The sequence below is a fragment of the Aplidium turbinatum genome, chromosome 5 (genome assembly GCF_918807975.1).
Source record: "Aplidium turbinatum chromosome 5, kaAplTurb1.1, whole genome shotgun sequence".
Taxonomy (NCBI): Eukaryota; Metazoa; Chordata; class Ascidiacea; order Aplousobranchia; family Polyclinidae; genus Aplidium; species Aplidium turbinatum.
This window is the reverse complement of record NC_137476.1, coordinates 13,004,549-13,032,113: the sequence shown is the minus strand read 5'-3', so window position 1 is coordinate 13,032,113 and position 27,565 is coordinate 13,004,549. Positions and strand designations below refer to the sequence as shown.

The window sequence follows — 27,565 nt, the reverse complement described above, 5'->3', positions numbered from 1 at the left end:
TGCAAATTGTGCTGTTAATTGATTGGTGATAGGTTTTTCTATTATATACTTGTTATCCTATGTTATTCCTTCAGTGATTGGTCCTTTAAATAATAAATATGCCTTCTCAATCTGCCCGATACCAAAAATTATCACATCTTTCAAAGACCAATGAAGGTGATGTCTACACATCTTTGCAATTTGAACGACCAAAGGTGAAAATTCCTTGGAGAGCTATCAGAGTGGCCATTGCTCTATTTTTTATTGGTTCCATCTTGATCATAGTTGGCTCATTGCTTCTTGCTGGTTACATTGATAAGAAATACAGGTAAGATTGATAGGCTGTGTTTTTCTAGAAAGTTATTTTTTATTAGGACTTGGCATGTTTTCTTAATATTAGAATTTTTTATGTAGTTGCTATTCTTACCATAATTATGGTCATTGGTGTTGTTGCGCAATTTCCAGTCGGTAGATTTATTGTGGTCTAGTTGTTGTCGCGGTATTCTCTGTCACCTTCTTCCATTTCTCCCAGACCTTGAGCATCAATCTTGTGTGAATCTTGTCTGGGACAGTCAACTGGTCGCCTGTCAAAGGATAGACAAGTCGGTAAGTCAACCGGTAGATAACTAGGCACTCTAGCAGGACATGCTCGGCATTCTTTTATCTACTCTTGCAGTTGTGACATACTCTGTCTTCTGATCTTCCAATCGTGTGCTGCCTGTTTCAGAGATTCGGATGATGGTTGCTGGGAAGTCCACCTATCATGACTTGTACCTTATTAGTCAATTGTTGTTCTTCAATGCAATTGATCTTTTCTCCTTTCTCACTATATGGGGTGAACTAAAAGTCCTTAGACTTTTTTCATTTCATGATTAAACCTATTCAATTTCACTTCTATGCCTTTTAATATGCTTAAACTTTTTAAAATATAGGTCGAATTGTAAGGTCTAAGATGAGCCAAAGAGAAGCCATCATTCAGCTCCGACGCGAGGGAAAACCAACTCTTGAGATCAGTAAGCTCTTAAAAGTTGCCAAATTCACCATTTACCATGTTGTGAATAGATTTAAGGAAATTGGTTCATCTGAAGATCATCCTAGGAGTTGCTCGTGTGTGAGATGTTCCAACATGTTGCATTTGGCTTTGGCAAGGCCTTCAACGCTTAGCTGCAAGGTTGTTACTCCCACAGGAAGATGAATTTCTCTCGTTGGACATTGGAGCCGAGGGTTTATCCTTTTACCACCCCGGGTGAGTTGCGGTCTCTGCTTGTTGCTATTCACTTCATAAATTTGAATTACCAGGACTCACCATGAGGAGGTTGGCAACATGTGTCCCATTCTAGGAGTTAAAGACCTTGCACTGCTTAAACAAAGAAAGTGGTTGTCTGTCCGAGAAAGGGTGGAGAGAAACCCAAACAGATCCATCCGTCAATGGCCAAAAACATGAATGTGAACAACACTGCAATGAGAACCATTGTGGAAAAGGATCTGCAGTTGTCTCCTCTCCTTACAAGATGAGAAAACAGCAATTCCTTACACATCTCCAAAGGATCATTCCATATCAAAACAGCCAATATGAAGATATCTTGTATGGTACCTCTCAGATTTTGCTGAAAAGTTGTCATACTATGCCTTAGGCTACCAAACGAAACAATCCTAAGTTTTTGATCAATATGTCAAACGGTTTTCCTATGGCGGCCATTTGAATTTCTGATGCTACCCTCGTTTTTGACTTGAGAGGAGTAGCAAATAGCAATTTTAGCCATTTTCAGAGCCCCATAACTTTTATTGTAATTGTGGTAGAAGACTAAAAATGGTTGTGCTAGTTCATTATAAACTAGGCTATACTACACAATTCAATAGTAAAATACAACTTCTCTTGAATTGATGCATTTTATAAGTGTTAGGTGGGTCATCAAAATCTTGCTTTTTTGCCCCGTAAATAATAAGTGTTTTTTTCAATTTTCAAATGCTTCCACCACCCAAACCAATCAAAATATTTGTCTAAAACCTAATTATTTGTAATTGACAGACACATGCATGACAAACACATGCATTAATTTTATTCTTTCATTTCATGAAATAAAATCTTTGATTATCAAACTCCTTCACTGTAAATTTTATGTCTTTAAAATGTAACATTTTGGTCATTTTTGGCAAATAATCTCAAGTCCGTAATGTAGGTCAGAGAAAATTCAACAATAACTTATCATGAAAACAGTGAAAATAAGTAGGTATAATACTATACTTAGTGATCATAAACATTGGAATGCTGACACTGTTGAGTGTTGACCATTAATTTATGTTCAAAATGATGCTTTCATCTCTTTTCACCCATGAAAAAGTACCCCCCTGCAATCAATAAGCTATGATGTGGAGATAAAATTGTAGGAAAATGATTAAGTCGTTTTCAAAAATCAAACTGTTTTCAGTTTGAACTATTTTCAATTTTCTTCCACTAAATTTAAAAAAATTGAATTTTGAGATTATGTACTAGAAAAACTTGTTAAAGGCCTTAAAACTTGTGTTTTTTTCCGGCAGCCATCGTGGCCTACCAAGAGCTCCTTCTCGGAGGCCAAAATACAAATAACGATAGCACAAGTAAATAGAATTAAACTTGCTACAATGATCACTTAGTGTTTTTGAAGTCTGGGCGACGTCCTGCAATAGAATCGTTGTACCACGCAATAACTGTTTTATCGGGATTGTAATCCAGTATTGCGGGACCATCTAACGACACTAATTGTTTCAACTACTCGCTGCTCATTAAATTGTTTCAACTGCATACTGCTTTTCATAAAACCTGATCATTTTATACCAGGCCTTAAAACTCGTGTTTTTTTCCGGCAACCATCGTGGCCTACCGAGAGCTCCTTCTCGGCGGCCAAATCTGCGTGCTTGGAGGCCAAAATACAATAACGATAGCACTAGTAAATAGCATTAAACTTGCAACAATGCTAAAAAGATCACTTAGCGTTGTTGAAGTCTGGGCGACGTCCTGCAATAGAATCGTTGTACCACGCATTAAATGCTTTATCGGGATTGTAATCCGGTATTGCGGGACCATCTAAAGACCCTAAATTGTTTTAACTGCTCGCAGCTCAGTAAATTGTTTCAACTGCATACCGCCTTTCATAAAACCTGACCATTTATTCCGTTATGATGTTACCATTGAGGGTGTGAAGTCACTAACCCACAGCGTTCTCAACTATGAAGACAAGTGTTTTACCCACGGATGTCAACTAACCTAGTTCTCCTTTTTAACAACGATTCAATGTCCGACAACATTGAATCGATATAAAAACGACAATATTGCCAGCTGATGTAAATTAGCACTTCGGATTAACACTTCGTTAAAATAAACATCGGGAATTGCAAACAAGACTTACAGCGCTGGCCGCTGGTGATTGCAGCTGGATATATTCAATACAACAGTAGTGACTATGATGCGCTGACCTAATTCTGCATCACTCTTTGATACTACATATTTTCGACATTTAATCCACGATCATTCTAATGCGAAATTAAAAATTGGCTAGAAGAAACCGGTGGCCAAACTTGGCCGACGGAGGAGGTGGCACAGGCGGTCATTCAAGCACTACTTAGCAGCCATGACCGCGATGGCCGCCGGCTGCTTTAAGGCTTGCATCTCCATTGTCTTTTTTCCTGATTTAAACTCATCTTGTTCTCGTCAGGCGACGTCTAATTGTGCACTTAAATTGACTGCAGTAGCCTACTGACAGAGACATTTATTTAAGTTGATGATTTTTGAAACAAATAAAATTTTGTTTCACGGGCAGCTAAATTGGTGCCCAGTAATACAAAAATGATGGCAACTTAAGCAAAGTTGACTTGTACACAAAACATGGCACTTTGGTTCAGTACTTTCAAAAAGAAACTAACGAGGCAAAATGATGACAGGCAAATTCTACTCTGTATACTTTTATGTACCGTTTATTTTTTGTCGCCTTTGTATGTCTAAGTAGTAGTAGTGTGTAGTAGTCCAGTTTTAATCCGGTGATGCCCCGTTACCGAGGGTGTCCGGGTTCACCTCCAAATGCCGCAATCGCCTTTACACCCTACCTCCACATTGATCTGTCTAACGCGTCCTCTCTTGTTAAGCCCACCTTGCTGCTTTCTTCCTCAACTTGCCTTTTCCACGTTTTCTTGGGTCTTCCTTGTTTTCTACGACCCTCCACTCGCAACTCCAGCGCTCTTCTCAAAACATCATCTTCATCCCTTCTCAAAACATGCCCATACCACTGCACTCCATTCGCTTTCGCTAACTTATTAACATTTTCATTCAACCCAAGCAAGTTGATAAGTTCTTCAGTATTCCTTTTGTCCATCAGCTTCACACCACACATTGCTTTCACCATCGCTCTCTCAGTTCCGGTTCTTCTTAAAATTGCCAATTCGTTTTCCCGTAAGCACCATGTTTCACTTCCGTACAGCATTGCAGATGTCACACAACTAGTACCTATAAATTCTTCCCCTCATTTTCAACGGAAATCTTCTACCACATAACAACTCTCGACATTCTCTGAATTTCACCCAACCAAACCTTACTCTTGCAGTCACAGCCGCTTCACAACCACCACTTGCATTCAATCTATCTCCTAGATAGCAAAAGGCATTCACGGATTCAACTTCGTCATTCAGCTTTTCAACAGGACCAACCATTCCTTCCTAAATCTTCCTGCATCTTTCACATTCAAAACCATCTCCGGATCTACATGTCACTCTCTTTGAACATCTTTGCACATCTCCCATGCACCCACTTCCTGCATTTTGTACACTTAACAGAATTTGCCATCACTCTTTTTCCACATACCCCACATGGGTCAAATTTGCTCATTGTGATTTCCCCTTCCATTCCACTTATTATGACCTTTGTCTTTTTGATGTTCACACGCATACCTTTACAATGAAGTGACTTCTTCCACATCTCAAATTTCCCTCTCAGAGGTCTACCATTGTGTCACTCAACAAAACCAAATCATCCGCATATAGTATCTCCATCAATAAATCTTCTCATACACATTCGGTAATCACATCAATCACAATGGCAAAAATTAGAGGAGAGAGGACAGAACCCTGGTGTACACCCACCTTCACCGAAAACTCGTCTGAGAGGGCAGATCCAACTCGAACTCTTGTCCTTGCACCGTCATACAGACTCATTGTTGCTTGCACAAGTGCCTCTGGTACTTCTTTTTTTCTCATTGCCCATTCCATCACTCTTCTTGGAACTCTATCAAACGCCTTTTCCATGTCCACGAAGCACATGTACAAGTTCTTCCCTTGTCCCGATATTCCTCTTGCAACCTTCTCAAAAGAAAAATAGCATCTGTCGTTCCCTTCCCAGGCATAAATCCACACTGCATTTCGTCACAGCTTTACCACAGATCTTATTCTGTTCTCCAACACCCTTTCCACTACCTTCATTGCATGCTCCAACAGTTTTATTCCCCTATATGACTCACAATCGAATGCATCACCCTTTCCCTTGAAGATGGGTATCACCACGCTCGTCTTCCATTCATTTGGCATTCCTTTTCCATCTAACACATGTTGGCTGATTTCCTGCATTACTTTCGGTCCTGTCTCTCCACTTGTGCGTATCATTTCCATAGTGACTTCAGATAGTCCAGGAGCCTTCCCCAATTTCATTTTCTTCATTGCTTGCGTCATCTCCTCTCGAGTTACTCTCCTTCCTTTACTGCATTTCCCACAAACAAAACACTTCGCCAATCTTGTTGCGGCTCTCTTGACATTAGCACATCTTGCATGTACCCACTTTCCACATTCCTTGCATTGCATTGAATTTCTCATCACTCTCTTGCCACATATTCCACAGGGATCTACTTTGCTCTCAACAACTGTTCCTTCTGCTCCACTCACCATCACTTTTGTTTTTTCAAGATTCACCTTCATACCCTTGGTTTCAAATGCTTCTTTCCATTTCTCAAACTTTCTCTCCATTTCCTCCATACTATTACTTGTCAAGACCAGGTCGTCTGCATACAAAATTTCACTCAATAAGCCCTCAGTATCAAGAAAACAGTAGTCATGGGCCAAGATGTCCCCAAGCCACCTGTCATCACTAGGGTGTAACACTCCGACCAACTTACTTGTTGGCTAGTTATTGTGGTTTGCGAAATGACCTAACTTGATCAATGGAAAAAAAAATTTGGAAAAAAAATATTGTTTAAGCAGGCCACGCTCCCCGTTTTTGTCGCAAATCTCATATCCTGGTGGAGATAGAGAGCTGCTTTTGCCACCAAAAGATGCAGAATACCAAAGTTTTTATCCAACTTATGAACATGCTATAGCCCTAAAACCTTTACTTCTTTCTATAATTGAGAAAAACTGTTTTAAGAGTCAAATCTGTCATTTTTGAAACAAAATGCTTGTACTTCAGATCTTGGCTTGCACGATTGTCATTCAGTCATTAAACATAACCTTTAAATCAAACTTGTAAGCTGTATAATATAAGAACAGTGATGTTTTATTCAATAATGAGGCATGAAACAATCAACACAAAACTATACAATACATGCTAGACAAAGTACATTGTCCTGTTAATTTCTCATTGCGAATTTAGTACGGTATGCATTGTTAATGTAACTCTTTGTCTTTATGTCAACATCACTTGCGTCACAGATCTTTTTGCTATTAATTGTTTCCTTCACGTGGCCTATCAATCGCTCACAAGAAGTATTGTTGTTTCAAAACACTTTCCAATCATCCTTACTCCCTGCTGTCAGACATGGTGAAAGTGCAGAAGTTGCATCCATAAATGCCGCCAGCGGACGATTTGACCACAACAGAGCTTTAGTGTCTGCTTTTTTTGCTGTTGAAATCCAAGTTACATCAATGTTGGCATGCAGTGCTCCCAGCGCAGCTGTCTTTGAGTTCAGCCATTTCTCACTGTGGTCAATCGAGCATTTCTTTGCTGGCTTAGAAGCATTACATGCTTTCATGAAGCTTCTCATTTTTTGTTGAAGTTGATGATGTTGAAGCAATTTCCTCTTCACTGCCACTCATACACTCAATTCTCTGGATGATGACTTTGGCATTTCCTCTTCAGAAGATGTCTCTAATTCATTACTGTTACTAGTAAGATCAAACTCATCACTAGCATGTTTATGGAAAGTTCTGAAAGTTCTGTCTTGCATTTGCTTCAAAATTTTGCGACTGACAGCCACATCAACACCACCAATCACCATGTTACGTTCTGAGCGCTGATCTAAAAGAAATTTTATCTCTTTTGGATGAACTCTTGAAGACATTGGACAAGAGCAAATACCCTTTGTTCTCCAATGGTCTGTGCAGGGCATGGCCGCCTAACTATTTTTTTGGCCGTGGGGGCGAAAGCGTGATTCATCAGCAGCAACGTAAATTCAGCGAAATGTCACACAGATGGATGACGTAATTATGTCGTCACACTAGGATTGCTTTTATTGCCACACTCGGAGTTATCGCTACGTTCCACCTATCGTTAATTATTATATAACAATTATAAACAAAACTCGACCAAAACACATGCTATGCGTCTGTGTTGGCTAGCGGTTGATGGACTGCGACTTTTTAAGCTAAGCACAACATAAAGTTTAGCAACGAACTAGATTTATTAGCATGACCCAGGGTACGAAAATGTTTACTAAAAGGTATACTGTAAATGGAATGAAAATACTAACTTGATCATATGCTTGAAAATATACCTGTTGAAAGCAAAATCAATCATGTTTACATCAATTCAACGGCACGTCACCTTGAATAAATTAAAAAGTTGCTTACATCCGTAAACAGCCCTTGAAAGATAGTTACGGAGAGACGTTTGATTAGGTTTTCGACTTGACATTGCTTCCTTTTCACTGCAATATCGCAACTTATCGCTGACCTGCTTTTAAGTTTCAATTCACTGTCATACGCCTGTTTTCGTGTTGCAGATGAAACAAAAGATGCGCGTATTCCCCGCCTTTGATCGGGTTTCTATGGCAACGGTGGTGTGTGCGCCATGCAGTTTGCGCGAGTCCGTTGTTGTGTTGATTATGCCGCGTGTGCGCAATGCGGTTTGTACCAGCCCTTGTTACGTTGGTTAGTGGTTACCTCGGGCCGAGACTTCAAGTTCATTTTCACAGCAAGCGATTCACTGCCGCGACAATTCTCTGCAGAGGTTTCGACTTTCGAAAGCTACATCGAGTCAGTTTGCAAGCGCATTAAGCTAAACGCACGTTGCGTCAATGTAGCAAATTATGTTGTTTTTGGGTGCATTCAACATCTGATGACATTGAATCGACGCAAAATGGTAGATTTTTGCTATGTCTCAGGCAGCAAAATCAGTCATTTTACATTGATTTAACGTAACATGCAGACGTTAGATCGTTTCTTCTGGGGTGGGATTGTAGCATTGCTACTCGTTCTAGTGATTATTTATCGCAAAGCTGTTGCTGTTTGCATTTAAAAATGTTTTCCTGCTGCCGATCGCTAGTTTATTTATTGTTTTATGTATCAATCCAGCATAAAAAGTTGCTCCACGCAGAAATATGCGTGGGGGCCTGGCCCCCACGGCTTAGGCGCCTATGGTGCAGGGGATATCTTTTTCATTGATGGTACTATACTGTCAAATGCGAACTTGCCTTTACACGAGCAAATGTCAAATAGCTCATTACACTATATTTCAAAACTGGCAATTTTTTGCAAGTAGCTTGAAGATGCGAGTCTCTTCCTTGGTTGTGCCTTCAAACTGGAAATAAGATTTAAAGTGCTTTTGATCTTTTTTTTAATTCTTCGAGATGATAACAAGACACTTCTAAGTTTGCGAAAACCCAAGTTTGGCAAATGTCTTCTAGAAGACTTGCAACATCAGAGACAGTAGGCTTAAATTGGGACCTTTTCCAAGTTTCAACTCATACTGCCTCCGAAAATATCCTAATTACAAGATGTACGGTAGTGTTGACAAACAGCATAATTTTGTAAGCTTTTGCATTACAGATACATTGCTCAGAACACTCTGACGTGACATGTATTGTTTAATAGCTTTTTATTATAACCTCTAACCTGTAAATAAAGGATATAACCTACATTTAAGTAATGTTGAAAGAGTTTCTATCACAGACATATTGCTGAGTATATTTTGATGTGATATTTAACACCAGCAGTTGTAAAACCTGAGGTAATTACTTAACCAGCTTAAAAGCATTATTTTGGTGACCTGGGGAAAATTCATTATTCGACTTTTTACATCTTTGTAATCAATTTTGAGATAAACATCATAAAATTTTGTATACCAGTGCACAGTGCTGTATATTGGTGAAGGAAACTTGTAAAATTAAACTGATTCAATTCTGTGAAAAAGTTTGAGAACAACAATACTGTCTTCTGTTCAATGACTGTACTAGTTACGCAGATGTGAGTTTGAATAAAGGCTATCTATAATGGCTTAATGACATTCGTCTGAGCCATGATCTGAAATACAAGCATTTGGTTACGAAAGATGCAAATTTTACTGTCAAAAACAGTTATTCTCAATTATAGAAAAAACTAAAAGTTTAGGTCATAAGTTGGATATAAACTTTCGTATTCTGCATCTTTTGGTGGCAAAATTAGCTCTCTACCTCCATCGCGGAATGAGATATAGCAAATAGTGTAGTGGGGTTATTGGGGTTTCGCCACAAAAATGGGGAGCGTGGCCTGCTTAAATAATTTTTTTTCAAAAATTTGTTTCCCCTTGATCAAGTTAGGTCATTTTGCAAACCACAATAACTAGCCAGCAGCAATTTGTAAAAAAAGTGTGTAAAGTGTTACACCCTAGTCATCACCATAGGACCAGAAGTGCTCGAAGTGACAGACCACTTCACCTACCTTGGTTCAACGGTCACCAGCAACCTGTCCTTAGATAAGGAAATCGACAGACGAATAGCCAGGGCTGCAGGAGTGATGACTCAACTCGGGGCGAGAGTGTGGGACAATAATCTTTTGACACTTAACACAAAACTCAAAGTGTACCGTGCATGTGTTCTTAGTACTCTGCTGTACGGTAGTGAGTCCTGGACCACTTATGCCAGACAAGAAAACCGCCTTGAAAGCTTTCACCTTCGTTGCTTGAGGCGCATTCTTGGTATTTCCTGGAAGGACAGAATACCCAACACCACTGTTCTGGAACGTTCTTGCTCCCTGAGCATGCACCTTCTCTTCTGCCAGCGACGTCTACGCTGGTTGGGGCCTGTTTCCAGAATGAAGGATGGGCGCATTCCAAAGGACATTCTGTACAGTGAACTTGCCACAGGGAAACGCCCAGTAGGACGACCTGCATTGCGTTACAGAGACGTTTGCAAACGCGACCTGAAGCTAACTGGCATAGACCCTGCCAGCTGGGAACTGATCGCAGCAAACTGCAGCAGATGGCGCTACGAAGTCAGTGCGGGTCTAGCAAAGGGTAAGTCGAGGCGGCGGAAGCAACTAGAGCAAAGAAGACAAAGGAGAAAAGAGAGACAGCAGCCTCAGAACTCCTCTGATTTCATATGTCCAAACTGTGGACGAGACTGCCACGCCAGGATTGGACTTCAGAGCCACATGAGAAGCTGCCGTACCCAGAGTGCTACCATCATCTGAAAAGATGGAAGGATGCCTACTACTACTACAATTATTTTATATGCATGTATTTCCTCGAAGCTGGCTGCTGTTGCTTCAAATTAAACTTCCTGCAGATTGAACAATTGTTCGATTGTGGACTGGGGATAATTTAAATACCTAGATATGTGCTCTTCTAAATATCCTGTTCAATGTGTAAGTAACTCTCTATAATTTTAATGAATGTATAACAATATCAAATTAAAAGATAGTATTCGCTTGTTTCATTAAGTCCGCTACACCATGCTAATGCTAAGGACGGTATGGTATAGTAGGCCTACCTACAAACAAACTAGGTAACCAACCATAACCATTCAATTAAAATAGCCAAGGTTCCCATCTGTCCAAGTATGTAGACTCCATAATAACACCCAAAATAATTGAACAAAGTGTAGTAAAAAATGTATTTAAGCATCAAATAAATGCTATTTCATTTGAATTTGCCCCCGAAAATGGAAAAAATCCATTTTTTTTTGAATTTCTGCCCAATAGATGCATTTAGAACAAAATGTTCTTTTAGAGCATATAGGAACATAGCTGTTCTGCAACTTTTAAGCCTACTCCCAGCTTTCCAGGAGCATTATAAAAAAAGTTACACTGGATTTTGACTTTTGCATGACCCATGGGGCTGGGTGGCACGCTCGATTTTGGGTGCCACGTCAAAAAAATATTTTTAAAGTCAATATTAGACCTTATGACACCTTTTTAACAGCCCTCTTCATCAATATGACAGAAAAAGTTTTTTTCACTCCACCCTAGCGCGTATGCCATGTCATAATTGAATGTTTTGTATGATGCAGCATTTAACCTCAAACGCATAAGTTCACTGGTATCTGCAGTTGAACAACGCAAGCGATTTCTTGGAGTTTGCAACCGAGAAAGCAAACTGAATTCACGTTGTACGGTTGCGTTCTTTGCATTAAAAGTCAGCAAAGCATTAGCAATAGCTGCCAAACTTGGCCAATCTATGCTACGCTTTGTAGCTATTGTTAAAACTTTCTGCCAATTGTCACCTAGTTCGCAATCAATAATGTTAACAATTCAAGCATAGACATTAGACAGTGTGTATTGTGATTTATGGGGTGCTTTGACTGCTTTCTAATCCTTTGTGATTATAAGTGACAAAGTACTTTATTCACAAGACCGCTTGCGTAAAATTTTCTCGGAACTTCATGGCGGACAAATGCGGCCGACGGAAGTGTGAGACCTAGCGGACAAATGTCGGTTTTTGTAGGTTGATCTCGGCCATGTTCACAATGGCCGCCTTCAGTGTCGAGGCCTGAGTTGGAAGCTGTTTTAATTCGTATTCAGGTTAAGAAATTACGAAATCGTTTTACTGAAAAACATCATCTTCTCTTTTTTCAATTTGACAGGGTTTGAGGCTTCCCTTGCTTCCATTAAGGATACGCCCCTGAGGCTACTCAATACTTACCAAAAACGAAAAAAATTCCAGCTAAATTGAAATGATTTCCCACCTGCTCATAAAAAGTTACAAACAGTTATATTTTTGGTAGGGCTTTCTGCGTCTACTCAATGGAGTACAACGTTGCAAAAACCATCACACAAAATCATTATCTATCGATGTGGAGTCAAACATTTCACAGAGGTTATCACCAGCTCCAAAGTTAACAACATTATGCAATATGCTGGGATAATTTCCCGACTAACAGATCAATTTTTTCCAGGACTCGAAGGAAAGATTTGAAAACACAGTGGCATTTCTAGAAAGTTGAAGTCTTTGAGTGTGTTATTTTCATATTTGCATTTATCACAAGCAATGAGACATTGGATCAACGTACAAAGGGATACTTCGTTGTTTATCGAGGTCTGGTCAATAACATTTCAAAAGGGTTGACCACCAGCTCAAAAATTGATAGTATATGCAACATGCTGAAATAATGTCCTGATTGACAGAACAGACCGATCAATCTCTACCAAGCGGTTTGACCTTTCCAAGGCAACGCAACATTGCGTCACACTTGAAAGCACCACGTCAGTCACGTTTGGGAAATGTTACTTCTCTATTTACGTTATCACATACAATAAGACATTAGATCAACGTTCAAACATTTAGTCTATGTCTTGTATTTCCGATTTACAAAAATCGTAGAGTGGCGCAAGAAGCTTCTTTGCATTCACTGAAATCAATTTGCCTGCGTACATATTTTTTCTGACATTTTGACCGAATTGACTATATATTTTTTCGGACATTTTGACCGAATTGACTATATTTTTTTCGGACATTTTGCTAAAAAATCGGTCAATGACCGATAAATGACCGAAAAAAAAAACCAGCGCTACTATTACTGAACATAACCCAGTAGAACTATGACAACTTGCTAAATATCTCCATTTATTATATTTAGACATTTTCTTGGTGCTAGTTTACAATCAACTGGTTTAAAATAATTTACTTAGTGTAATGATATTCATTGCTATTTATTTCAGTGACCGCACATGGCCAGTATTAACTCTTGGAATAATCACTTTTCTTCCTGGTTTTTACCATTTACGAATTGCATATTATTCCTGGATGGGTTATCTAGGATATTCTTATGATGATATACCACATTATGATGACTGAAAGAACAGATGTGCCTTTGAATGCTTCAATGAAGTGTTTAGTTCATGGTAATCATTCTGTGATTTAAAGTTAGTTATTTTAACTTGTAAAGATTTCTTGTAGTGTGGCATAATGTTCGTTTTTTGTGATGTGAATTAAAGTGTGCTAGAAAGCATTTAAAGATTGGTGATACAAAATTTAAAAATTTTGAGTAAAAAGTTGCACATAGCTTAAAGCTGCAGGTGTTCGTCTGGCTAATCAAAATTTAGCTAATCAGCAGAATTTAAATTAACAAAGGAGCTTTAAAGCACAAATGACTTTTGGCGGCATCTAATTAGACAAATTTACATTTCGTTTTTCTTCTATAGTTCTATACATAAATTCTTCACCACGTTTAAGTTTATTTTATTATGATGATGATGTTATCTTCTGAAGAAAGTCAGTCGAAAACCTACAGCTTCGAGCTATAGGCTATGCAACCTTCTACTCGCGATATTTTTTTACTTTAGAAGTGCCAAAACTACATTACATTTTATTAAAACTTGTAAAAGTATGGGTGACAAACTGACAGTTACTGCATTACAAAAAATGCCACACAAAGTAACGATATTCTGACAACGGCCAAAAACTGTATACAGTGGCGTATGCGAGGGTTCCATTGAGCAATGGATTTAGCAGACCTATTTGCTTAGTTTATAGCAACGTTGTAATTTGCTTTGAGAGTGCTATCCAAAACATATTGAATGCTGTACTCTACTTCGTTAAATTACTGAAAATTTTCTTTTAAATGGGAGGCAAAGCTCAATGCCCCCCTGCGTTCGCCACTGACTGTATTATGTAGGTGATCTCACAAAACAGCCTGAAACAAAAAAATGGAAAGAGACAACTCAAATAATATTACAGCGGCCATTGATATTATTGTGGCACACAGTAAATAAACGCATGCAGATTGGCATTGATCTTAGAGTGTGGATGGTGCAGTATCGTTTCTTCATTATAGTGTCATGAAATGGCATCAAGTGTCAATATTCAGTCCACAAGTTGTTAAGCAAAACTAACGTCGATTAGCCTCAAAATCGGCGGTACACGACAACTGGGCGATACCCACTTGGGCGAGACCAGGTCGGCAACGAGTCAAATGGGCGACGGACCAAGTGGGCGACGAGTCAAGTGGGCGACGAGTCAAGTGGGCGACGGACCAAGTGGGCGACGAGCCAAGTGAGCGACGAGCCAAGTGGGCGACGGTAGCGAAAGTTTAGCCGTTCGGAACGGTGGTGACATATATAATTTATCTAGTTGCTTTGCGGCGTCACGGTTTATCGTGAAGCTTAAGAGAAACCCCTCAGAAAAGAGACAAACGAATGGCCAAGGAGTGGTTGAAGTCATCGAAGCTTGTCAGTCGTTATAAAGTCATATTTTCTGTTTTAGATCATAAAATATTACTTTTAATTTTTACTTTAAAATACAATGATTGATTTGTGGAATGGAGGCAATGAGAGTTCTCAGGCTGAGTTTCACGAAGCATTGGAAGCAACATTTTCATTATTTTTTGTAGTCTAGTATTAGCGCTTGCTGTTTGAGTGTTTGATGTTAATTTGCATTGTGACATCATCTTGACACATTATTTTGCAACGCACAATCCAGTCTCTGAATATTATAAACACTTGCGATGGGTCACTAGATCACTCAGCCAGTGCTGAGATCTTAATTACTAAGTAGCTGGTTTGGTAGGTACATGCATTAGACATTTGAATTTTAGTAGTGATTTTCAAGTGAAACAGAAGTTTTTTGTTAGTTGTTCAAGTGTGTTATTATTCAAAATACATGTAATAACTTACATACGAATCATTGACTACGGAGATTAGCATAAATTTGATGCTCTAAAAATAAAGTCATATATTTCACAAAATAAAGTCATATTTTTCAATTTTTAGGTCATAAACAAAATGGTCCTAGTAATGACTGTCAGTCACAATGTGTTCTGTAAAGTGCTGATGCGGCTATGCAGCGTCTAGACTAGAGCATTCGGATTTAAAAGTATCAGTTGACTTTAAGTGCCCAAGTTAAAATTATCACTTATGTCTCTTGAGAAGTCCCACATAATCTGTGGTGGATCCTGTCCATTGAAGTTTTATTGGTACTTTCACATACAACATTGTAAACGTAAGTTAATAAGAAGTCTCTGTGAGACATTGGATTTTCCTCACACATACGATTTATAGCTTCTAGAACACTACTTGCGCGCTGTTTTTTTCGGTCATTGACCGATTTTTTAGCAAAATATCCGAAAAAAATATAGTCAATTCGGTCAAATGTTGAACCATAGAGAAATAAAACATAGTAACTTTAGCGGGTTTAGCATACTTTATTTCACACAAAATATAACATAATTAAATAAAATAAACTCAAACGTTTTCGACACGTACGTGTGTCCTCATCAGGAATTAAATCTGCAATACATAAAATGAAAAATCGTAAGATAAATTTGACTATGCACTGTAACTGTAACGACACTCTGGACTGAAAGCACAAACTGAACAAATGATACGAGAATGATTGCGAGTAAATTATGCGGTGGGAAACAGATCACGTGAGGTGTACGTGAGATGACGTGAGATCCTGTGTATAAAACATTTAAAGTGCACCAATATTTTCAATTGAAGTCGCCTACCCCCTTTGCTCTTTCTTCAAATGTTGTGTATAAATTTAGTTGTTTGCGTGACGCAAACCAGACATACATTGGTATGTCAACCAGACATTTGTTGACAAGGGCCGGGGAGCACTTCAACCCAAACCTAACAACTAAAAGTGCAATTAAAGAGCACATCGCCTCTTGTGAAACGTGCACTGACAATGTCTCGATTGCCCAATTTAAAATCATCTCTCGAGGCAGATCTGATTTTCAGACTAAGATCATGGAAGCCTTAAGAATCAAACGTAACAATCCATCTCTCAACCGGCAGTTATTCGCCTGTGGCTCATCGTTCCTTTTGTGTGTGTTCTAATTGTTTTGTCCAATGCCTGTAGTCTACACCTCACGTGATCTGTTTCCCACCGCATAATTTACTCGCAATCATTCTCGTATCATTTGTTCAGTTTGTGCTTTCAGTCCAGAGTGTCGTTACAGTTACAGTGCATAGTCAAATTTATCTTACGATTTTTCATTTTATGTATTGCAGATTTAATTCCTGATGAGGACACACGTACGTGTCGAAAACGTTTGAGTTTATTTTATTTAATTATGTTATATTTTGTGTGAAATAAAGTATGCTAAACCCGCTAAAGTTACTATGTTTTATTTCTCTATGGTTCAACAAAGCAAACTCTCTACCAAAGCTTTATCGGTCAAATGTCCGAAAAAATATTGCTTAAGGTGAGTTTTGTCAATGTTGTTGTTACGATGGTAGTTCAAGAGCTTTTCCCGTGCCTTCCATATCCGTGAAATTTGCGCCTGTGCCACATCAAATTTTGCTGCAACAACTCTCTGCAGCGTTTTCCTCTCTAACTCTTTGATTACAATTACTCTTTCAGCTAAAGCCAAATCTTTTCGTTTTACAGATTTGCTTGACATGTTGACTTAACAAAGCAGACCACCAAATGATTTTTCAAAAGTTTTATTAGATTTATCATTGCAATATTTTACATAGATTCAACGTCTTTGTTTGCAGTACAACGTTTAGCACATAAGATTATGGTCTGAGATTACAGACACCTGTCTTTGTTTTGATCGCATGTGTCTGTCCCACCTTACTTCATTTCCCCCATTGCGGACAATCCATTGGATTGGTGACCTATATATATGTAGGTCACGACATTCTGGAGAAGCGTGTTCATTGCTCACAAATTGAAATGACCTGAAGAATACTTGGTATAAAACATGCAAGGCAAGTCGTAGTTGTCATCACAATCGAAAGCGTCTTTCGAGTTTCGAACGATACTCAGCTACCGGTACTCTAACAAACAAGTCAGAAAAATACTTCGGTACGAAATATGGTGACCTACCCAGGCCTCGAAAGTCGTTTTTGTTGACGGCGGACAAACGTGTCCGGTCTGAGCAGCTATCTCGGCGGACAAATTAAGTCTCACGGCGGACACACCAGTTTTAACGTCGATCGTCATGCTTAATCACTTTACCTTGATATCTCTTCGCCATTTGAGAAGTATAGCTAATAGGGTCATTCCATGCCAAACGTCCTGGACCCTCCAGTTTGATCCTCTCCAAATTTGCTGAAAATCAGACAAAAGGTTGGATAACATGATTGAGCTAAAAATTGAAAATTTTAGCTCAAAATCTGTTGTACTTTTCAAATTATGACATTTTTAAATTGGGTACACCCCTGCGCTGATGAGCGCTCGGTCATTTTCGGCCATTTTTAAACAAGCATATCTCTCTCATTGCAAATTTAATCTACTTCATTTCTGGCAAAATGAGACACTTGTAGGTATATTACATGAATCCAGTTTCAAAATTATATTGTCTCAAAGCATTTTGAAAATATGGAGGCCCAAAGTGTCTCCATTTTGATGCAAAGACAAATTTTGGACCATATTAAAAAAGCTGTAGCTTCCATACAAAACATAGCATTGCTCTCAAATTTATCCTGGAGGCTCCCCTCCTACTAGATTACAACTACATTGAATTTGGAAGGAAACACTGCTTTCATTAAAAAGTTATTTCACGTCAAAATATGGACCAGTAGCAAATTTTTCTAAAATACGCCATCTTGTGGTGAAAAAATGACCCCGTCAGACATTGTTTTAAAAAAAAAATATTTTGTTCATCTCAAAGACATATTCATGAGGAACTCATCTTCTGAGTTTCAACTTTGTTCCACAACTATAAAGGGGTGAGATGCAGTGAGGTTTAACCCCTCTTAATATCCATTTCAAGCAATTCGAAAAACATGAACATTAACTTTTAAGTTAGCTAATTGCACTTGTTGTTTCGTAAATGACATAAACAACTACAGCACATTGTACAAAGGAAGCAAAGAACATTCAACCTAAAATGACTGGTTGCCTTATAGGCTACTGGAATTTGACTTTCTCGTAAATGTAAAACTTGTAAATGTGTTTGCATGTTAATTTTCCTCCATGTTTGGGTCTTCACAACTTTTAATCTAAAGTATTTACAAAACTGAAATTTGGTATTTTGAGTAAGAAGCAGCCCTAGTTTTTATATCTACCATCAAAATTGCCAATTTCAAATTAGTTTTAGAGATAGAACGTTTCAAAAATTGAAATTTTTTACATTTGAAAATTGTTTAGCAATTTTTGATGTCTGCTATCTCCCAAACCAATAGTCACAGAACTACCATTTTGCATATCATTAATCTATACTAGTTGATAATTAACCCTCATGAGACTGACACCAAACAAAAGTGAAATTATTGAAGTTTGGAGGGTGCAAAGATGAAGCCCGAGCAAAAAAACTCAAAATGCACCATCTTGTGGTTAATATTTGACACTGTGGACAGTCATTCAAAAAGTCGAAATTTTCAGGAAAAAATCTTTTTTGCCTAACCTATAGACAGTTCAAGTTTGAAATATGTAACCTAACTCTAATAGTAAATGCAGCTGTGAAATCATGAGCTTGACCATCACATGCAAAAGTCTCGGGGTGGGGGGTAGGGTGGCTTTTATTTGGCAAAAAATGAAAATTTTGCTGAGGACACCCTTTTAAATGGTGAGGTTGTCAGAAAAAATAACTCCTGCAAAAGTCTTGAAATTGATTTAGGGATGGTCCTATTGGCCCTCCCCCCCTAAAGTTCTGCGCCCTCCCCCAAAATACCATCTGCATATCTAAAGAACTGCTTGAGCTAGAAATATGGTTTTTGTGTCAAAAGATGCAGAAAACATGATTTCCTATCTGCTTTCTGAACAGTGATTGTGCCTATCTTGAGTAGAAAAGCAGTTATTTAGTAAATAGTTATTTAAGTTTCAAGTAAATTAGTAAAGCAGTTATTTAGTAAATAACTGCTTTTCTACTCAAGATAGGCACAATCACTGTTCAGAAAGCAGGCAGGAAATCATGTTTTCTGCATCTTTTGACACAAAAACCATATCTCTAGCTCAAGCAGTTTTTGAGATATGCAGATGGTATTTTGGGGAAGGGCCACTAGGACCATCCCTAATTCAATTTCAAGACTTTTGCAGGAGTTATTTTTTCTGACAACCTCACCATTTAAAAGGGTGTCCTCAGTAAAATTTTCATTTTTTGCCAAATACGATACAACAAGTGCAATTGGCTAACTTAAAAGTTAATGTTCATGGTTTTCGAATTGCTTGAAATGGATATTAAGAGGGGTTAAACCTCACTGCATCTCACCCCTTAATAGTTGCGGAACAAAGTTGAAACTCAGAAGATGAGTTCCTCATGAATATCTCTTTGAGATGAACAAAATATTTTTTTTTCAAAACAATGTCTGACGGGGTCATTTTTTCACCACAAGATGGCATATTTTAGCAAAATTTGCTACTGGTCCATATTTTGACGTGAAATAACTTTTTAATGAAAGCAGTGTTTCCTTCCAAATTCAATGTAGTTGTAATCCAGTAGGAGGGGAGCCTCCAGGATAAATTTGAGAGCAATGCTATGTTTTGTATGGAAGCTACAGCTTTTTTAATATGGTCCAAAATTTGTCTTTGCATCAAAATGGGGACACTTTGGGCCTCCATATTTTTAAAATGCTTTCAGACAATATAATTTTGAAACTGGATTCATGTAATATACCTACAAGTGTCTTTGCCAGCTTTTGCCAGAAATGAAGTAGATTAAATTTGCAATGAGAGAGATATGCTTGTTTAAAAATGGCCGAAAATGACCGAGCGCTCATCAGCGCAGGGGTGTACTCAATTTAAAAATGTCATAGCAAATTTGGAGAGGGTCAAACTGGGAAGTTTCAAAATTTCAGGACGTTTGGCATGGAATGACCCAATAGCTAAACGGTTTAGAAGGCTTTAAATTTCAGCAAAGTCACTCTGAAAGGCTTTCATCAGACCAACGACGTGCGCTTGAATAGTCAAAGCGCTGTGTAGCTGGTCAATACGTCACATAACTGATTAACTTCCACCAAACGAGGTCGTGTTGCTTCTTGCGTCACAATGCTCTAGGCATGAGTCGGAAAACTTCTACACTAACGCTACTATTTTCTGCTGTGCAAAGTATCACTAGGCTTTTTTAGGTTTGTTTTTGCGTGTCATGTGAGCGAAAGTGAATTTTCCATGGGCTTTTTCTTACTGTAATACAAAAACTTAACAAATTTTGCTGCATCTTGCCGTAATAGCCTACTCGCATTTCTAATTTTGTAACCAACCTTTTCCTATCAATATTACTTGGAGATCAAAGCCAAACATTGTGACATAAGACTTGAACTAAGTTACGCGTGATTAGTGTAAAAGTACCGGTACTCCCATCGATTCTTAGCGAAGAATTCATCTTTGTTACGACAATTCAACGTCATCAATCGTTGAAGCAACGTAAAAATCAAAAGTTTTCCTGCTTGAATGGAAGCTAAGGGATACAGTACGGTATTCACATTTTCTAGATGCGCACTAGCATGCGCGGGAAATTGTATTCTCGCAACATTTGTTGTTCGTGCCATGCAATGACGATTTGAATCGCCAGTTTCTGTGTTATTTCTCGGCGGACAAATATGACCGATCTAGAGCGTACTTCCCGCGGACATCACATGCTATGACGGCGGACATGTCCGCGGTGTCCGCCGTGAATTTCGAGGCCTGCCTACTGCAAGTGTTTATAATATTCAGACTGGGTTGTGTGTTGCAAAATAATGTGTCAAGATGATGTTACAATGCAAATTAACATCAAACAGCAAGCGCTATTACTAGACTCCCTTCCACAAATTATACGGTTCAATCTTTGTATTTTAAAGTAAAAATGAAAAGTCATATTTTATGATCTAAAACAGAAAATATGACTTTATAACTTCTTCAATTGACCCGTACCAACGTCGTTGTTTCACTGTTATTGGTTTCACAACTTTCTGCACCACCAAAAAAAATATGACTTTAAAGACTTTTACTTACATCATCAGCATCGGTATTGCGACTGACAAGTTTCGATTATGATTAGGAAGTATTTTCAACAATAACACACTCGAACAACTAACAAAAAACTTCTGTTTCGTTTGAAAATCACTACAAAAATTCAAATGTTTAATGCATGTACCTACCAAACCAGCTAGGCTACTACTTACTAGTTAAGATCTCAGCACTGGCTGAGTGATCTAGTGACCCACCGGGCCACCGCAAGTGTTTATAATATTCAAAGACTGGATTGTGTGTTGCAAAATAATGTGTCAAGATGATGTCACAATGCAAATTAACATCAAACACTCAAACAGCAAGCGCTAATACTAGGCTACAAAAAATAATGAAAATGTTGCTTCCAATGCTTCGTGAAACTCAGCGTGAGAACTCTCATTGCCTCCATTCCACAAATCAATCATTGTACATTAAAGTAAAAATTAAAAGTAATATTTTACGATCTAAAACAGAAAACATGACTTTATAACGACTGACAAGCTTCGATGACTTCAACCAAACCTTGGCCATTCGTTTTTCTCTTTTCTGAGGGGTTTCTCTTAAGCTTCACGATAAACCGTGACACCGCAAAGCAACTAGATAAATTATATATGTCACCACCATGGTCACCACCGTTCCGAATGGCTAAACTTTCGCTACCGTCGCCCACTTTGGCCGTCGCCCACTTGGTCCGTCGCCTACTTGGCTCGTCGCCCACTTGGTCCGTCGCCCACCTGGTCTCGCCCAAGTGGGTATCGCCCAGTTTGTCTCGCCCAGTTGTCGTGCACCGAAAACTGGTGTGTGGCTTTCAAATGCCATATACAACAATTAAATACGACAAACGATCACTGAAATGTGACAAAAATGTTCCCTTTTGTAGTAGAATGGTTAGAGCTCGACCGATATATTGGTCAGTCGATATATATCAGCCGATATCAGGTGTAGCCGATGTATTGTATCGGCTTTTTTTCGCCGATAAACATCGGCCAGCAAAAGCAAAATCAAAACCAGTCATACATGCTTTTAGAAGAAACACAAGTTGCTCAAACGTGCTTGCATAGCACGAACAATTGTTTCGACAATATGATTTCCCGCCCATTCTAGTGCGCGCATCTAGAAAATGTTTATACTGTATCCCTTAGCTTCCATTCAAGCAGGAAAACTTTCAAGTGTTAAGTTGCTTCAACGATTGATGACATTCTTCTTCTTTGGTATGAAAGGTTGTTTTTTGGACTGCATTTCATTGGGGTCAAATGTCCGGGCATTCTTCGAGCAGCCACTTGATTGTAGAGTCCTCCAGCGTTGACAAGCCAACTGCCATTGGAGGAGTAAACGTCGGGCAGTGGTAGATGATGTGATCTGCTGTCTGTTACTCTGCACCACAGTTGCATGCCGCAGATGTTGATAGGCCCCATTTGTGCATCAAGGAAGCGAAGTGCCAAACACCTGGGCGGAGGCGATTCAACCGTACCCAGGCAGGTCGTCTGAGCTCCTTTTCTGGTGGCATGGGTCCAGCGTCGGGAACAAAGGTGTGGAGTCTGGAGGTGTTGTCTGACCACTCCTCTTCCGGGTATTGGCGATCCAGGATGAGGATTGATGACATTGAATCAGTGTAACAAAGGTGAATTTTTTGCTAAGATACAATGGGAGTTCCGGTGTACTTCTACACTCACCACGCGCAACTTATTTCAAGTCTTACGTCACAATGTCTGGCTTTGATCTCCGAATGATATTGATAAGGCAAGATTCGTTACAAAATTAGATCATACGAGTAGGCTATCACAGCAAGATGCAGCAAAATTTGTCGTTTTGGTATTACAGTAAGAAAGAAAAGACCCATGGAAAATTAACTTTCGCTCACATGACATAGCAAAAATAAACCCAAAGAAAAAATCCAATGAAACTTTGCACAGAAGAAAATAGTAGCGTCATAGTAGAAGTTTTCCGACCTGTGCTCAGAGCATTGTGATGCAAGAAGCCACACGCCCTCGTTCGGTGGAAGTTAATCAGTTATGCGGCGTATTGCAGCTACACAGCGCTTTGACTCTCCAAGCGCACCTCGTTGGTCTGATGAAAGCCTTTGCTGAAATTTTAAAAAGCCTTACAAACCTTACAACCATAGCTTTTAAATGGCGAAGAATTCAGATCGGACATTTTTGTCCGCCGTCAGCAAAAACGAATTTCGAGGCATGGGTTGTTTCTTTTTTGTTTGGTGTTTTTTTGTGATTAGTGTTAAAAATGATTTTTCCATTACAGCAACTAATGCATAAACTTTCTTGGACTGGTTTGTTGCTTAATAAGTTTGTTGGTAACAAATTTTTGTAGCTGATATATATCGGTATCAGCCTAAAAATTTCATAAATATTGGTATCGGCCTGAAAAAGTTATATCGGTCGAGCTCTAAGGATGGCACTAGGATTAGTTTATTAAGAGTGTGCATATTGTGTCAACGCTTTTAATGCTTTTTGTGTCAATTGGTTTGATTCATTGTTTACATTCATCAAAGTTTGCAAGTGTCTAGGTTAAAAATGAATTTATGGAAATTTAATTATCTTACACACAAAATATCCACACAAGACAAGTGATCTTCAATGGAAAAATGACTTTGCCTGAAATAAGTGTTGCAGCAAAATTGCCCTGCGGCAAGTTGTCTATGCAACTATGCGTCAGGTCCAGTGCCGGATTAACCATTAGGCAAAGTAGGCATGTGCCTACAGGTCAGTCAAAAATCCAGGCCACTTTAAAATCAGTAGAAATGTAGTCATGTTTCCAAAATCATTACTTTCTAAACTAATAAGTATTTATCTTAATAGCTCTGTTTTTCCAGATGAATTAAAGGTAGCAAAATTCGTTAAAAAAGACGAATTGAAACATGTTGCCACTTCAAAACAATATTTTGCAGCACTTCAATACTAGTAGCAAGTTGCTTCAAAGTTTCACTATCGAACTGACACCAGCCATTGGTCATCTGAAGAGCTTGGATAAATTCTTGGATGAGTGCAGAGAGAATTTTGACTGTTATGAGCAGCAGGCACGTGATCGCTGTGGCAGCAGCACCTAAATCTGAAAGTCGGCGAGCACCAAAGCGACAGAAGCATGTCCGTGATGGAGCTGCTACAGATGATGTGGAAGGAATGTCGGGCCAGCAAAAATTTAAAATCAACACGTTTTATGTGATCATCGACTAACTGAAGAGTGAAGAGCGCACTACAGAAACGTATCGATGCATATTCCATGTTGCTGCAGAGGTATGGAGTTTTGACTGAGTACGACTCCATGTCTGTTAAAGACATCGATGTTGCTGTTGCAGGTCTAGTTGATGTGTATTCAAAGGACCTTCCGACTTCCCATCAGAATTTCGTCAGTTTATGTGCTGGTATAAAGACTGTAAAGAGCAAAGACGCGATGAAACAACAGCAACAGGAAGTGCCCAGAAGATGCTTAAAATGCTGCACACTACTGGTGTTAATAATGCATTTCCGAACACTGAAGTAGCACTTAGATTGTACTTATGTCCAATGGCTACGAATTGCTCGAGGAAACGCTTGTTTACACAACTGAAACGAATTAAAGACGTTAAACGATCAACAATGTGTCAACAACGTCTTGGTACATTGGCACTTTTGAGTATTGAAAACGATCTACTCCATAAGGTTGACCCCCTGTGTTATAGTTGCAACAACGATCTTTGTAACAATGATTTGGCAACACTGATAATTCTGATTTTATAGTTGGCAACCCTGATTTTCGGGCCACTTATAAAATGTGCCTACAGGCCAGCAGACCCTTAATCCGGCACTGGTCAGGTCAGCTATGGTCAATAGTCTCGTGTCAAGCTGGCCGTGCAAGAATGTTTCGATCTCTGCAATCTGCATGTTTAGTTTCATTTAGTGTCCTGTCAAAGACAAAGCTGCATTTTCAATTAAGACTCAAACTTTACCTTTGTTGCCAATTTAAAGCAATGTATCATATAAATTTTACGCTGATTAAGAAATACAACGTGAGTATTTGCGAACCCCTATTACAGGGGAATCCCTAGTTTGTGATTATTTTCAGTGTAGCCTAATGTTGATTTGTATGAAACTGCTTCTAATGCAAATTACTTCAATTTTTTTCTACTGTAATACTTCATCTTTTTTACTAACATTCTGTTTGAGGCAACAACAATACATTTAAGTGCAAAACTTAAAACTTCTTTTTTTGTTTGTAGATTATTTTCATATGTGAATCAAGAATGGAAGCAATTGGCAATGACGTCTTGAATTCAATCGTCTTCTGTTTAATCATTTTCTAAGACACACTTTGCAATCGGATTGAAATCTCACTATGAGTCCAAACTGTATTTTAAACATTGCAACCTAGTTGTTGCACAGAGAATGTGCAGTTGCACAAATCTGTCTGCATTCCATTAAGGATAAATCTTTTACTGTGAATAAGCTACATCCTGTTTTCTGTAACTGACTTAATAAAAATATCTTAAATGTGTATATTACTTTTGTGCACTTGCAATATTTGATATTAAAAGCAGTAAATTTGATGTATATATGGTGAGAAGATGACAACCTGAACGGCAGCTGAATCATAGCATAAGCTACCAAGTGCAGTTTGCCATTAATTTTTGGGGAACTTTTTTCAATAGAGTATATTGGATAGCAGGTTATTTTTTGTAATCATGACTCAACTTTTAAATAAAAACTTGATGAATTTGTTCCTTTATCAGGTATCAAACCTCTTTGATTGGTGAAAGCCTGTACATGAAAAAGAATGTTAATGTGCAAAGTGCAAAAAAATATTATCAACAAAATTTAAAATTTATCTGGTTTAAAACAGCCGTTGTCTCTTTGTTAAATCTTAAATCCATGCTGTTTTTTCACAATAAATTGTTGCTAAACTGGAAATATCTCCATGATTTAGCCAATGTTACATTGTATAAAATGAAACTTAGATAATTATCATGTCGTTTGTCAAGAAATAACCAGTTTGTCACTTGAAATATTTTGTTGATATTCTTTGTGGAGGCGATTTGCATTGTAAGCATTTTTGATTCATTTCAACAACATTTTCCGCAAAATGAATTTGTGTTTTTACTTGGTGGAAGAAATTGTTAAAAAGACTGAAACAAGTTTGCTTTCAAAACATGCTACATCACCAATTAATTTTTTACCACTATGTATAAATGTTCGATTTTTACTGTCTCCAAAAAATTAAAACATCCTTAATAGTCTTGAAAAAGCCTGGAACTTTATAAGAAGGTTTGGAAAAAGTTATCACAATATCACTTGACAGTGCTAGCAGAATTGGGCATCCTCTATTTTGAAAAAAGCGTCCTACCGCTACTGGGACAAAAAGTAGTGCTCTACCACTATTTCTACATGCTGCTGTAATCTTTAACTGACACAAGAAAACTCTGATTAAGTACCTTGTGTAGTCAAAATGATCTTGACAACAAATGATAATGTCAACTTTCAGTACCACATTCGTTTACACTGCAATTTCAATATCTTTATGGAACACATATTTAGGCAAAATTTTATGTTCATACTGCAGTGTTTTCATCAAAAGTCTGTAAAAATTCATTTTTGTCCACTTAAATTGGAAAGTAAAAGATAGCGTAAGTACAACTGAAGCTAACAGTGCACCTCTCTGCTACATGTGAAAAACGTAGCACCACTACCAAAAAGTAGCTCGCTAATAGCTATGCTACAAAAATAGCATGTTACTGGCAAAATCTGAGTACTAGAGTATCTACAACCAATGGAAGTTCTTACTTCACACATTCTTTCTATTACATAAAGTGTATAAAGAAAATGTGCTAGAAATTCCCTTATCTCCCAGCCACCTAACAATAATAGTCATGTTTTAAGATTTTTTATTTTGGAAAAGTCCCATCAACAAAAAATTGTTAGCAGTACAACTTGTTGCACATTTGCAACAATATATACGGTACCGGTACAGGGGGAAAATTAAAAATATTTTTTGTCTTATTTCTATCACAAATACTCATCTTACTCCTATTAAATGTACGTACTTCCCCAAAATCTATGTTTTATGTATGCAACATAGGGTGCTTTTGGCCTTCCCATGATGCCATAAAAATATTGTATTTTTAATGGCATATTACCTACTGCATGAGCATGGTAAGAGTAAGTCACAATTAGTAGTGATTGGTTAGGGTTGTTTTTTTTTAATTAAAATGGACTGTTACATTGAAAACTTTTCATGACATCATTCATTAATTTAGCTTGACTATTTGACTAGTACAATGTTTGATTGCTTGCAGTATAAGATACACAATGTTTGTTTCAAAAGTTTTGTTATGATATGTTGGGTGGTGCTGTATTA

At 38.2% G+C, this 27,565-nt stretch overlaps 1 protein-coding gene across 4 annotated transcripts; it reads left to right on the top strand.

Annotated features, from left to right (window-relative positions):
• LOC145770412 (transmembrane protein 230-like) lies at positions 1-27,565 on the top strand. 4 transcript variants are annotated; one of them, XM_082582053.1, is made up of 3 exons: positions 1-307; positions 13,063-13,245; positions 25,434-27,565. In XM_082582053.1, the coding sequence occupies exons 1-2, from the start codon at positions 99-101 to the stop codon at positions 13,196-13,198; spliced, it is 345 nt and encodes a 114-aa protein (XP_082438179.1). In that variant the 5' UTR covers positions 1-98; the 3' UTR covers positions 13,199-13,245; positions 25,434-27,565. The 4 variants fall into 4 exon arrangements, with proteins under 4 accessions (XP_082438179.1, XP_082438180.1, XP_082438181.1 ...); XM_082582054.1 differs by lacking the exon at positions 25,434-27,565 and adding an exon at positions 1,042-1,225 and having other exon boundaries at positions 13,063-13,195; XM_082582055.1 differs by lacking the exons at positions 13,063-13,245; positions 25,434-27,565 and adding an exon at positions 16,983-17,052.

Excerpts from the sequence above, each read along its gene's own strand:
- LOC145770412 (XM_082582053.1), top strand. The coding sequence starts at position 99 with ATGCCTTCTCAATCTGCCCGATACCAAAAATTATCACATCTTTCAAAG. Across the intron at positions 308-13,062 it reads TACATTGATAAGAAATACAG|TGACCGCACATGGCCAGTAT; the intron begins GTAAGATTGATA and ends TATTTATTTCAG.